The 13270-nt window shown below is 65.2% G+C and overlaps 1 protein-coding gene across 2 annotated transcripts in view; it reads right to left on the bottom strand.

Annotated features, from left to right (window-relative positions):
• CNTFR (ciliary neurotrophic factor receptor) overlaps window positions 1–13270 on the bottom strand; it is a 247450-nt gene that overhangs the window by 95416 nt on the left and 138764 nt on the right. For both annotated transcript variants that reach the window (XM_044444044.1, XM_044444045.1), the window contains exon 3: window positions 8972–9202. In XM_044444044.1, coding sequence (XP_044299979.1) covers window positions 8972–9202 — 231 coding nt within the window. The remainder of the gene's footprint in view (window positions 1–8971; window positions 9203–13270) is intronic.

The raw sequence follows: 13270 nt of genomic DNA, 5'->3' as shown, positions 1-13270 counted from the left end.
GACACGCCGTGCGGCAGGAAGTTCAGGGTCTGGGCAGAGGGCGGAAGGAGCCGTGAAGGGGGCTCTCGGAAGAGGGCTGGCTTTCTGTTTCTGCTCTTAAGCTCCGGAAGTAACTGCACGGTTGGGGCACATGCACAGATACCCGAATTCGCTGGTTTCCACCCATGTGGCGTGTATAACTTGCAAAGTGCACCACAACTTCTTGATTGCATTAACTCGACAGCCCTGTGAGGTAGGCCACTTATTTCAAGGCAAAGACCCCAGGGAGCGGGGTTCAGATCCTGCCGCCAGCCCCCCACGGCGCGTCGCTTGGCCAGGAGTCCCACGAGCCCAATGAGAGCGCCCCCGGGGCCCCTGGAAGAGGCAGCCCCTCGCTAGGGTCACACACGCAGGCCTGGGGGACCGGCTGCACCCCCTGCATATCTAGGGTGTCCGTGCCATTCAGCGTGTCTGGAGGTGGGGGGATCCATGGGTGGCCTGGCAGTGCGCAGCAAGGTCTACGGCCCCCCAGGGAAATGGATTCCTTGGGGCCACAGCAGGGCACCCCCCCTACTCCTCACTCCTCAGGCCTCACCTGGAATCCTGTGCCCAGTTCTGGGCACCAAGATTTAAGAAAGATGCAGGGAAATGAGAACGGGGCCAGGGAGGGCAACCAAATGATCCAGGGTTGGAAACGCTGCCCTGTGAGGAGCGGCTGAGGGAACTGGGCAGGTTCAGCCTTGAGAAGGGAAGGCTGAGGGGGACACGGTGTCCCCCTAGAAGAACCCAAAAGGCTGCCCCAGAGGGGAAGGTCAGGATCTCCTCTTGTTGATACCAGAGTGCAGGACACGGAATAATACACCCAAGTTGCGACAACCCAGGTTCAGGCTGGACATCAGGAAAGTTTCCTCTCTGTCAGAGCAACACGCCAGTGGGACCAGCTGCCTGGAGAGGTGGGGGGCTCTCCCACACTGGAGGCATTCAGGGCGGAACTGGGCAGCCCTCTGAGTGGGGTGGTGTGACTTGGTGTCCTGCAGGAGCAGGGGGTGGACTTGATGGCCTTCTTGCCCCCTCCCAACTCTTCTCTTCCCTTCTATATTCTGTGGGAAAGGGGAGGGAGTGGGGGGCTGGCCCAGGGGTCTCGCTTGCACGCCTTTACCGCTCGCTGGGGATCTGAGCTCGGGCTCCCCGGCCCGCACCCACACTGTCCTCCAGGGACCACGGCGGGCCCTTCACCGAACGCTGCCCAGGCCTGCTCTTGGTCTGTGGCAGAACGCCGAGCACCCTCTGCAACTTGGCAGGGGAACGTCCAGCGGCAAATCCGGTCGCGCGTGGGCAAAATGCCGTGGCGCTTCTTGCAGAGCAGAGAGGGTGGTGCAGAGATGCCGCGCCCAACCTCCCGCTGCCCCTGGGTTGGTTGGCCCTGCCGCCCTGGGGAGGCCCCCGGGCTGGGCTGAAGCGGAGGGCCCTTCCCGGGCGCCCAGAAGCACGCACCGGGCCCTCCCAGCCAGGCTGCTCCAGCGCTGGCTGCCACGCCTGCTTTCTGAGGATCTTCTCATGCACTCCCAGAGCCAGCTGTCACAGCGGCCCTCACCACGGGGCAGTGGCATCCCACCCACAGATGGATTCCCAGGGCCGTCTCGGAGGAGCCTGTCGCCCTGCCCGGCTCTGCTCGCCCCTCTCTCCGAGCGTCACCGGAGAGGGAAATTCCCCGCGAGCCTCTTCTGCACTGCGCCTCATCCTCAGCCTGGCCGTAAACTTTCAGAGACATAGAATCAAAGGGAGTCAGAAGGGGTCTCCCAGGCCATCTAGCCTGACCCTGGCTCCAGCCGGCCCTGCTCATGCGAGCCCCAACACGTGGCTTTCCTCCCTTCGTCTGCCTTCCTCCCACTCCAGACCGATAAGGCAGGAAGGGCTCCACCTGCTTCGACGGTTCTGGCCACCCAGGCCTGGCCTGGAGGGCTGCGCCACGTGGTGCTGGGGCCTCCGTGTGCATTCAGACACAGGTGCCCCTTGCACAGGTGCTCACACGCCCAAGCGGACCCTCCGGGTGCCACGGCGGGGATCCCCGCCGGGGCCGAGGGCAGGGCGGGCACCCACCTCTCGCTCTCTCCGGGCGAGGCCCTGTGGGGCTGTGAGCCGTTCGGCGGCGGTGGCCCGTGCGCCAGAAATGGCGGGGTGGAGCCCTGCGGCACGCGGGCTGCGCCTGGCTCTCTTGGATCCGGGCTCCCGCGCCACACCACCAGAAATCTTCCACGGTGAGCTTTGTGCCTTTGAAAATAAAGTCGGCGTGGCAGAGTCAGAAAAAATATGCCGCAGCAAACGCCACCATTGCATCTGGTATCCAGCTGAGAAGGAACAGGCGCAGGGGCCGGGCCGGATCCTTTCCCCTTAGCGGCTACGAGCCGCCACCTGGCAATCCGAGGTTGGAGGTGGAAGCCCAAGCAGCTGCTGGTGCCCCCACGCCCCCCCACCCCCCGGTGCCTCGCGGTGTCTCTGGCCTGGCCGTGTTTGTTTTCCTGTTGATCTGCTCGGCTTTTCCCATGTCACTTGCTGCCAAACTGCACACATTTTCCCTTGCCTTCGCCAGCTCTTTAGCGACAGATGGAGGGGCGGTGGGGGGGCGGCGGCAGAGAGCCCTCCTCCCTCCCTGGCCGCAGTGGGTGGCTCGGCGCCAGCCCCCGGTCCCAGCTCATGCCGGGCTTCCACCTGCGCTGCAGCCGGTTCCAGGCCCATGGCACCGGCGGGCGACCGGGCGCTCGCGGGAGGAAGGGGCCTGCCGAGGTCCGTCTCCCCCATCTGGTGCCCTCCAGAGGTGCCCAGGGGAGGAAGGCGGGCTTGGACTGGGTGGGACGGGGACCCCGGGTTCCCTGTCTCAGACCAGCATCCCCACCTCTGCATCAGGCTGCCTTCCAGATGCCAGTTTATTTCTCACTGCTCTCCGAATGACCCACTCCGGTGCTTGCAGACTTGAAAACCCGGCTGGGCAAACTCCTGTTTTACCTTAATCGTTCCTTTAACTGCTTCCTGTTAACGCAGTTTGAACGCTGCCCTGCAATTCAACATGGAAAGGCAGCAGGTACATATTTCGGGGCAATACAGGAAGCCAGGATCCCAGCCCCAAGCGGGATGCGGACCCTGGGGGGGGGGGGGGTCACGGGAGAGCGCCTGGGCTCCCCCGCTGGCCCCTTGAGGCATCGCTCCACCCTGTGCTCAGAAGGCCTGATCCTGAGGAACCTCCCTTTAGCCGACCCCAGGAGGACCCGGGACCAGCGCCACCGTGGCTGAGCCCCTTCCCAAAGCCCCACGATATCCTGCCTGGCCAAGGAGGCGACAGCCCTGCCAGGAGGGATCCCCAAAGAGCAGCAGCGAAGGAGCGGGACCCCACCCCAGGAAGCCTCCCGGCCCTGCAGAGGGCGCAGGGCCTGCCTAGGGCGGGGTGAGGAATTCGGAGCTCCTTCCGGCCCCGGAGCGAGCTGATTTTGTCTGGTCCCCGAAGCTGGTCCCCTGCCCCCCCCCCAGCTTCATGCCACTGACCCCCACCTAGGGCACCGTCGTCTGAATCGGCAGAGAGGCACCTGCTGTGCGCAGCCGTGGACTAGTCTGGCAGCCCCACCTTGCCTTCCTGGACCCCCAGCAGCTCCCCGGGGCCTCAGGCAGGGAGGCAGGTGGCGAGGGGGCCCATTGTTTGACCTCAGATTGCTCAGGCTACGAGCCCCTCCCACAGCGCCTCTGCAGTGGGGCTGCTGCACCCCCCCTCCCGACAGCCATCCGTCAGCTCTCTCTCGACCCCCTTCTACCGACGGGGCGCTCAGCCAAGGCTGTTCGTGCTCAAAGCATGAAAATGCGCCCGCGACCAAGGTGGGAGACGCGGTCGGTCAGCCTGTGCCGTCAGCCCAGCTCATTTATTTCGCTGGATTTATCGCAGTAGTAAACCACCCAATAACCAAAGTTCTCTGAGCAGTTTGCAAAGATTAAAAGTCATAAAAACACGCTATTGCAGGATTGGGCCCCAGCCTCCCACCATTCAGCCTCCAGAAGCTGTAGCCCCAGGTTCCGAGCCAGGACCGGAAGGAGTGGGGAGTGGAACACGGAGCCGAATGCCAAGGGCGGCCCCCCCCCCCGGGCAAGGGGACGGCGGGGGCAGGCGAGGCAGCTGCAGGGCAACCCGGTGGCAGCAGCCGCCCTGCGCAGACGCTCCCAGCAGCAGGCCCACGAGCAGGGAGCGCCCCGGTGTGGGCTCGGCGCCCCAGGCTGGCGGGTCCCAGAGCAGAGCGGCCTCCAGCTCGCCGGCCTCGCCTCCCCAACGCTTGCGCCTTGGCTACCGGCCCCCGCGACTTTCCCCTCTGCAGCACAGAGCCAGCCTGGCCGGCCAGTTGCAACGCGCTTGAGACGTCAGCTGGAAGGAGCGCCTGTCCTGATCGCTGGGATGGAGGGCGGCGGAGAAGAAGGCCGGCCGGCCGCTCGCAAGCGCTGCCACGCACGCGAAACACACGCGTGTGCACAGCAACGCTCTGAAAAGCGGAGCTACCAGAGGAACTAGCGGGATCTTTCACAGCCCCGTCACGTGCTGCCAGGCGCCCGAGGAGCTGAGGGCCCTGACCCGCCCCAGAGGAGGAGCGTGCTGGCGCCAGGGGGCCCCTGCAGAGCCGCCCCACAGCCGGGGACACCACCAAGAGGCCCCTCCTCTGAGCTTCCCTCCGAGCAGGCAGCGGGGATGAGTTTGGATCGCAGGGCACGGGCAGGTCCACACCAGGCCGGGGCTGCCATTTTGGGGGCCTGGGGCTTCCTAGGCTTCCCGGCAGGACCAGACCTTCGGTCAGGCTGGACATGGACGTGTCGCCAGTGCAGGCCGGCCGGAGCTGGGCTTCTACGTCCAGAGCTTCGGGCCCCCACCGTCACTCCGGCTGCTGCGCACGGAGCAGCTTCTGAGGGGGCTTCAAGGCCGCCCCTGGAGAGCACACCGGGCCCGTCGAGCCCGAGGTCCGCCCAAGCGCCTGTTCCTGAAGCCAGGTCCTCGTGCGCCGGACAGACGGGAGCACGGCTGCAGCTGGCCGAAGGTGCTCCGAATCACAGGAGGCCGGAAGCGGCTCCTGATGAAACCCCGCGCCATGGATCCTGCTCCCTTAAGGGGAATGCACCCCCCCCCCCCGCAAAAGCAGCTCGGGCTCATCTGGATGAGCTTTAGTGTGCTCACCAGCATCCAGCCCACTCCTGTGGATCTGGCACTGATCCAGCATGTGGCCCGACGGCGATGGAGAGAAGAATCGGCCGCTCTGCCCTGTTCTGCTGTTGCATGGAGCGGGCAAAGTCCCACAGGAGAAGGAGCTGGCTCTCATGGAACCCCATTTGGGAGAATCCGTGAGGCCGAGCAAGTCCGCCAGGCACTCCCTTCCAGGGACAGCCACTGCCCAGGCGTGAGACCCCTGCAGGGCAGCCCAGGCCACCTCCCCAGAGGATGCCAGGACCGACGACACTGAAACGAGCTGGTAGGTCAGGGACAACGAGCAGAAACACGTTCCCCGCTTTCCTCCCGCGGCAGAGCATCACTGAGGGCGACCTGAGCGGCGTCATGCCAAAACCGGCCCTGAACCCCACATAGGCGCGCACCCGGATAATCTCTTTCATCCAAGGATGTCTGGAGCTGGCTCTGAGCTTCTGGGCGAAGTCCTTCCTCAGGAAAGTGACATGAGCTACTGGCCTGAAATTGGGCAGGTCTTCCGGGTCCAGGGAGGGTCTCACTACTACGTCTTTCCGGAGACCTGGGCCCCCCCCCCCCCCCCCCCCCCCCCCCCTGGCCCAGCTGGCTGCCTCCTCATGGCATCCTGCGTGAGCCAAAAGGGGTAGAATCCGGTATGGGCGCTGCCTGTCCACTCCAAGTCCGCTGGCAGCGTCCCTGAGCCTAGTAGCCGAAGCTCATCCAAGAAAGCAGGGCCAGAACAGCTCCCCAGATTCCCCTGTTCTGACCCCAGACTCGCAGGCCTGGCAGGCGTGAGGGGTTTGCCCTGGAAGTGCCGCGCAAGCACATCCCAGGCGCCCCCGACGGCTCAAGGCTCTGCAGGGATCTACGAGGGTTATGTGGCGGTGGAGCGAAACTTCATGGCCTTTTCTGGTCTGGCTGCTGTGCCATTTCTGCTGGCTGGTGCTGACCTGACCTGCAGAGCGCCCAGCCTGGCGCTCACCCTGTTTTCTTTTAATGGCAGTACTTCGCACAGGCGTGTACAGAGGCAGGATCCTGAAGTTGTGCAGGTGCGGTCTTTTTCCAGTCTTTAGAAGTGGGATGCTCTTCTGCAAATGCATGCGATCCCGAGGCTGCCCAGGAAGGGAATAAGTCCCGGCGGGGCTGTGAGGAAGGTGCGTGGACTTGCGCTTGTGGGGACTGCGCAAGGCCGCCGATAAAATGCAGGCGCTGAAGGCCACAGCAGTATTTGCACCAGTGCCAAGACCACCCCCGCATTTCACAGCCTGTACAAAACGCTGCTCGTGCAAAAGGTGGGACCCAGAACAAAATCTGGAGGGCCCCCCCCCGCCCCCCTCCTGGCAGGGAAATGCTGTGGGACCCCCGGGCTTCAACTCAAGCACCCCGCAGCGCTGGGCCCCCCACAAGGCTGTGCCAGGTGGGGGGGATGCCAGCACGGAGGCCTCTGCCTGCCCGCAAAGGGCACCCCCTTTCCGGACACCACCCTGAGCCAGGCCTGGCAGCAGGCTCCTTCCGGGGAAGGGGGCCGCCCCCGATGAGCAAGCCCCCTGCCGGGAGAGCCCGCCCCAGCCGGGGTGCTGGCAGTGCGGGCCTGGGAGGGGATGGGCTGGGGGACGCTGGGGTCGCCTGCCCCCCAAAGCGCCTGGAGTGGCTGTGCTGAGCGGAACCATTGGCAGCGGCAGGACGATCCATCATGCACCGGGGGGGGGGGGACACGTCAAATGGAGATCCAGCCAATTAAATTGATTTCCTTGGAAGCACCTGGCCTGACTAGCACTGTGCATGCTTAATTCTGCTACCCTCCCCAGGAGGCCGCTCCGGCCTTGGGGGGCCCTTGGAGGAGCCCCGGGGAGCCCTGCTGTGGCCCAACCGCCCCAGCCGGGCCCCAGCGGGGTGTCGCGTCCTCCCCCGCCATGGGTCCAAAGGAGGAGCGGGGCGGTGGCCCACAGGGGAGACGGGCTTTGCCAGAAGGGGCTATGGAGGGCAACCGGGGAAAGGGCGTGGAGGGGGCCTCTCCAGGTGGTTTCCCGGGCTCACACACTGGCCTGGCAGAACAAGGGGGGCAGTCTCAGCCCCTGTCGCTCACTCGCCCCCCCCGGCCGAGGGGCAAGTCCAGCCCCGACAGGTCTGGGCTGGGGTAACAGAGAGTGAGCCAGCCTCCCGGTGGCACACGGGACGGAAGAGGCCCCGACTCTCCCTGGCTGCCTCTGCCTGCATCTGCTCTGCTCTGCCCGCCAACTCTTCTTCCACTGCGGAGCCTGATAAGGAAGGCGACGAGGGGCCGGTTGCCCTATAAAGCATCCACAAGGGGAGCCTGCAAGGCCAGCCCCCACAGAGAACGCTCCCCAACAAAGGGGGCCTTCAGGACGGTCCCTCCTGTGAGAGGCAGAGCCAGAAGCGGGAAGGTGGCCCTTGCCGGCGAGCGGAACGTGCCAGCCGAGGAGCAGGCGACGGAGCGACGGAAGAGCCTTTCCGAGAGGGGAGGCGAATGCGCTGCAGCTCTGGATGGCACGGCAGCACCGACTCCTGCTGCTCGGGCCTCGCTTAACCTGGAGCTCAGTGCCGGCACCGAAGGAAACAGCCCGGGGCAAACCTGTGCTCGCCCCGGCGCCAGCGGCACAGGGCTGGCCTCCCTGGCGATGCAGCCACCCATCTTTCCCGCTGCCGCCACTCCTCTCCCAGCTCTGCGCCACGTCGGCCCTGCGTGACCGGTGTGCTGCCCCTGCAGGCATGTTCTGAGCCTGTTCTGAGCCTGACGGAGGGACCCGGCCGCAGTCGGACGGTGCAGGCCCTGGCCCAGCCCTGTGCAGGCGGTCACTCTGGCCACCCCTCCGTGCGCCTCTGTCCTGTGCCTCTCCCCTCCTTACCCCCGGTCCAAACCACAAGCCAAAGGGGCGCATCGGGCACACGCTGTGGCAAGCCAGTTGCCATCCAAGCAAGACCCGAGGGTGCCGGGCCGGGAAGCTGGGCTGGCCCTCGTCCTGCGGCCCCTCGGCTCCAGCAGGCACCCCTGCAGCGCGCCACGCGTTCCTCGGCGCAGAGCGGCAGGGCAGAGCCCCTCAGAGCGAGCCGCGGCAAAGCAAGGGCTGCGGGCACCCTGCCTAGGCCCCAGCCGGCCACGGGGGCTCCCGCTGCTCCTGCGGAGGAGGCCCGGTGGCCAGCTGGGCGCCTCTCCTCCCGCCCAGAGACTGGGGCGTGCTGCCTGCCCCCAGTGCCATGCAAGCCACGGCCACCCTTTGCCTCGCGCTCGTCCCCCGGCCCCGCGCATCGCCCCTCCTGCACCCCCTTTGGCCTGGCTTGCAGCCTCACCCCCCCCCCCGCCCCCCCCGTTCCCGTCCCCCCCCCCCCGCCAGCTTCAGAATTTGCTGCAGGCTTTCTGAGGGCAGGGACCTGGCCTTACATTTTGCGTCTCTGACGTGACAAAACCTGACATTCATTCTGGATAAACTAACCAACAACAATTAACTTAACAATTACTTCAATGGGCAGGATTTGTTCAAATTCTGACTGCTGCTGCTTTTATTTTAACTGTTATATTGATTGTGAATTTTATTGTGCTTTTACTTTAGTTAATCGCTTTCTCAAATGTTGTGGTTAATTTTATTTGCCGCCTGGAGGATTGTTTTACCGAGAGGATAGAATGGCTGAAAACAAAGCAGCACAACCCAATTCAGAAAGGCGCGTCTCTCTGCATGCCCCTTCCACACTCCCCAAGCAGCCCCCCAGGAGGGGGCAGGGGCAGGGGCAGGGGCAGGGGCGGATCGGCTACCCGGTGACGCGGCGCGTACTCACGTCCCACTTTGAGGTTGACCCGGTACTTGAGGTGCCACGAAGAGCCCTCGTAGCAGGAGTACTGGCCGCTGTGGGAGAGGTCCACACTCTGCAGCACGAGGCGGGAGCCGTTGAGCAGCGACGCATCCAGGTCAGTGCTGTTGGCCGTCCACGTGACCGGTGCGTCCTGGTCCACGGACCCGCACGGGACCGTCACGTTGCTCCCCAGCTGCGCGTAGTGGACGTGGGATTCTGCGGTTCAGAGACAAGAAAAGATTACTGTCGACTGCGCGGGCCGTGGGTCCCCGGGAGAGGCCGCGGATTGGGGCGCCCCGGAATCTGAAAAGGGAGGAGGTCAGCACGTCCCCCTCCCTTTCCTGCCGACTTCTCCACCCCGGAGGCGTGGAGGAGCTGGTGGAGAACCAGACGGACGCTGCGTCCAGATGCCCCTCGCTGAGCGTCTCAGAGTTACGTGCTCCGCAGCTGCAGGCTGGATGCGTGCTCAGAGGTGCAGCTCCATCCCGAAAGCCCTGCGCCGCTTGGACAAGATCCTGTGCACCCAGGCCCGTGGTTACCTTTCCTGCTGTGACGGAGCAGACACCGGGTACCGGGCAACAGGTGAGCTCAGGCTTGCCGGCTGCAGCAGGTAGAAAAGCCAAGCGGCTGAGCTGCAGCGGCCTCCGAAACCTGCTGTCCGAGCTGACAGCCACGAGACACGGTGCCATGCCACACGGAGCGCGAGCTGCAGGCAGAAGCGGCCAGTTCCAAGAGAGAATGAGAGGAGGAGGAGGACGCCGCTGGGCGGAACCAGAGGATCCTGACCCTCCCTTCAGACCCCGGTCACACCTGCCTGAGATCCTGCTCGCCCGGCCTTGTGCTGCTCTCGCTGCCGCCAAACCGTTCACAAGAGAGAGGTTGCAAGATATGCCACGGAGCTGCGGGAGTGACAGCGCGTGAGAGGCACAGACTACCGTGCACGCCAGCGACAATAAATCCACATTAAGGCTCTGCTGTTGCTGATGGATGCCATTAGCAAAATGAGTCCACGCGGTAGCCAACGGCTTGTCTTACTCCAGCTGCCGGCCAGCAAGGAAGGATCAGCTTTCCTCCGGGGACGGAGGGCGAACGCTGGTCAAAGGCACGATGGATCGACAGTTCTCATGTGAGCGGTTTTCCCAGGGGTGGGGGGCAAGGGCAGGAAGACCCGGGCATTTCACCCATGGGCTGACCCGAATCTGGGCAGAAACCAGGAAGTGGTTGCTTTAAAATGCTGGGGGGTGATTCCCCTTGGGGAGATGCTTCCCAGGTTTCTGGTTCCGTGGCTACCGCATGGCCCGGCCTGCATTCAAGCGCCTTGGGGCGCAAGATGATGCTTGAATGAATTATAATCCGACTGGGCTCCCAGTCCACCAAAAGCGGGGCCCCCCAGCGAGGCGTGTGTGAGACATTTAGGGCATCCAGCTGCAGCACAAGGGGGAGCCGCCACCTCCTCGCAACCCGACCACAGCGCTTCGGAGGGGACAGATGGAAGACATGCGGATCATTACCTCTGAATAACCCTTATCTGCATGCTTTTTGGGACGCGCAACAGAATTCCTGCCGGCTGGCCAGGCGTGACCTCGCCTTCCACGAAAGCTGTCTTGACTCTACCCTCGTTCCGCATGTTTATCTACACAACTAATAAATCTGCAGCCTTTGCTGCGGCCGTTGCCAGTCCAGCTGTGCAGCATCAACGCTTTTCGCGCCGCAGGAGGCCAGGCCGGCGATGGGAGAGCCGGACCGCGGCCAGAGCGCGGCAGCGGGGCAGGAGGCGGGCGCAGGGCCCGGGCCGATGGGCGGCCACTCCCCGTGTGCTTTCGGACACGGCCGGGTCCCGAGCCCACGTTCACAGGGATGGCGGGGAGGCACCCATGGGAGGGGCACCCCCATTTTGCACCTGCCGGTTCTCACCAACAAAGCCTCCCCCGGACCCCCGTTCAGGTCTGCAGGCTCCCTTCTCTCTGCAGTAGCACATTGGTGGGGAAACGGGGCACAGCCTCCGGCATGTCTGCTGGCTCTTGGAGCCGAAGAGACGCCCTCCCCTCCAGCTGGACGCCACAAACGTATCTTGCTGCCTTAGCAGATGTGCGTGAGGCCGGCAGGACACCGGAGATGAGCGGAGACGAGCGGAGGGCTGCTCCGGGGCTGCGCAAGGGGTGAGCGGCGAGAGTGTGGGGGCAGCCCCTGCCCTCCCTGGGGCTGGCCTCCCTCCTGCCTGAAGCCTGCCCCAGATGCTTCATAGGGCAGCCCCCACCTAGGGGCGCCAGGAGAGCTCGGCTTGCTCCGGCAAAGGTGCCTCCAGCCCACGCCAAGCCAAGGCAGTGCGCAGGGCCCCTCCCGCTCAGCCAAGCACCCCGCCCCCCCCGCCTTGCACCGCTGTGCGCCCTCCGCCCGGGGAGGCACCCCCACTCTTCCAGAGGCCTCCCGGGCCTGCAAGGCTCAAGGCTCCGGCCAAACTGCTGGGGGGGCACTCCTGGCTCCACGGGGAGTTCCTCCCGCACCCTCTCGCCCGCGTGCCCAGGCGGGGGGCCTTCTCCGTGCCCGGGGGTGGTGGCGGCCGCCTGCCACAGGCGCCTTTGCACCGGGTTCATTCTGCGAGCAGCGGGGCCGGGGCTGGGCTGCTCACGTGCCTGCCAGTCTCTCCACACACCTGTGGCTCCGTGTAAGCACACCATCCGTTATGCGTGGAGACGGAACAAGGCGCTGGGATCCAATTAGCCCGCGAGCGCCGACTCTCTGGCTGGTTGGCCCACAGCGCCAGCACTTTGCAACCGCACAGCTTGTGTCAACCCGGATGAAATGCTCATGCCAGGAGGCACACGGGGGGATGCAGAACACGCCGCGCCTGCCCCGGGCCCTCTGGTCCCCTGGCCAGGAAAGGCCGTCGCGAGGCCTTCTCCTGGAGCTCCCCTTCGCATTGGAGAGGCCGCTAGCAGCACACACGGGCCTGGCTCACACAAGACAACCCGGATCGCGGGCTGAATAAGGGATGCGGCAGACCAAGGCACGATTTAGGGGCCGGGCAGGTCAGCACCTTTCCGGTGTGTTGCAGATAACATGCCAGAACGTGCGAGCTGAGATGTGCCGGCGCCCGAGAGCACGTGTGGAGCATGTTGAAGGGCCACCGCTCTCCCAGTTGGGGGCTAACCACAAGGAGCTCAAGCGTTCGCAGCCCAGCAACGAGCCTTGGACTTTCTCCTGGGCTGCCCGTGGTCAGCAGCACCCGGCAAGAGCAAGCGCCCCACTGCGCCTCTTTTCGTGCCCCACGCGCAGAACAGAGGGGTGCGCAGGTCTGCGTTCCTTCGCCCCAGGCGCCCGCGGTGGGTGTGGCAGGGCCCTGCGTGCGACCTGCGCTGGCACCGGGGGCCCCCGCATGCCACGCAGAGCCAGGGTGGTCCACGGAGTGCCTGCGCCTCGGCACCCACTGCCACCATGGACGGTGCCCCCGGCCACTGCTGGTTGCGCCGTAAGCCTCGCCTGCGAGGACACAGGCCCCGACGCTGAACCTGCAGCCACGGCGGGACACGAGACGGCCAGGCAGGAAGCGGAGGCCCTGCTCCTCGAGTCCTCCCCTTGAACTTCCAGGAATGGAGGGACCCCCCCCCCCGCAAGCAGCCTCTGCCGGAGGATGAGTTGCCCCTGCAGCCCGGAATCCCACCTGCAGTGACCCCCCAGGCGGCAGCGATGCTCTTCAGAGCTCCGCCGCCTCTGAACACGCGGGCGGCTTTCCACCACCATGGCGTGCCCAGCACAGGTGGGAAACCCACCGCCGGCAGGACCCAGGTGGCACCCCGCCACCCCCCACCCCCCAGCCATGCCCCACGTGGGCCGCAGGCCCTCCGTCCGGCACACAGGACCACACTGGACCAAGAGAATCGCTTGCGCTCCCCCCTGCCACCGCCGCCGCCTCCTCCACGCGGAGGCTGAAGCGCCAGGCAGGCGGAGGCTTTCCGGAGCGCAGCATTAGTGCCTCCCGCGTGCCGCTTACCTATTTTGAGAGTGCTCCTCGTCGCAATCGATCCTTTCTCCAGCAAGAGGAGCAGCGACAGCATAAGGCAGTGGCAACTGAGAGGCATGCAAAGACGCGCACACACAGCCCCCAACGTGGCAACGACGGGCCAGACGTTCCCACACAGCGAGGCTGCCTCTGATCAGGCGCGCCTCAGCTGTGGGTCCTTTGTCACGTCTCCTCCGCCGTTCCGTTCGGGAGAGCTGAAAAGGCTTTTGACTCAACCTGCTTCGGAGGGCCTGATCAGGCGGAATTTGCAGAATCCGCACATG

Source organism: Varanus komodoensis, unplaced genomic scaffold (assembly GCF_004798865.1).
Source record: "Varanus komodoensis strain SLA01 unplaced genomic scaffold, ASM479886v1 scaffold43, whole genome shotgun sequence".
NCBI lineage: Eukaryota > Metazoa > Chordata > Lepidosauria > Squamata > Varanidae > Varanus > Varanus komodoensis.
The sequence above is the reverse complement of the archived record's forward strand: the minus strand, read 5'-3'. Positions and strand labels throughout refer to the sequence as shown.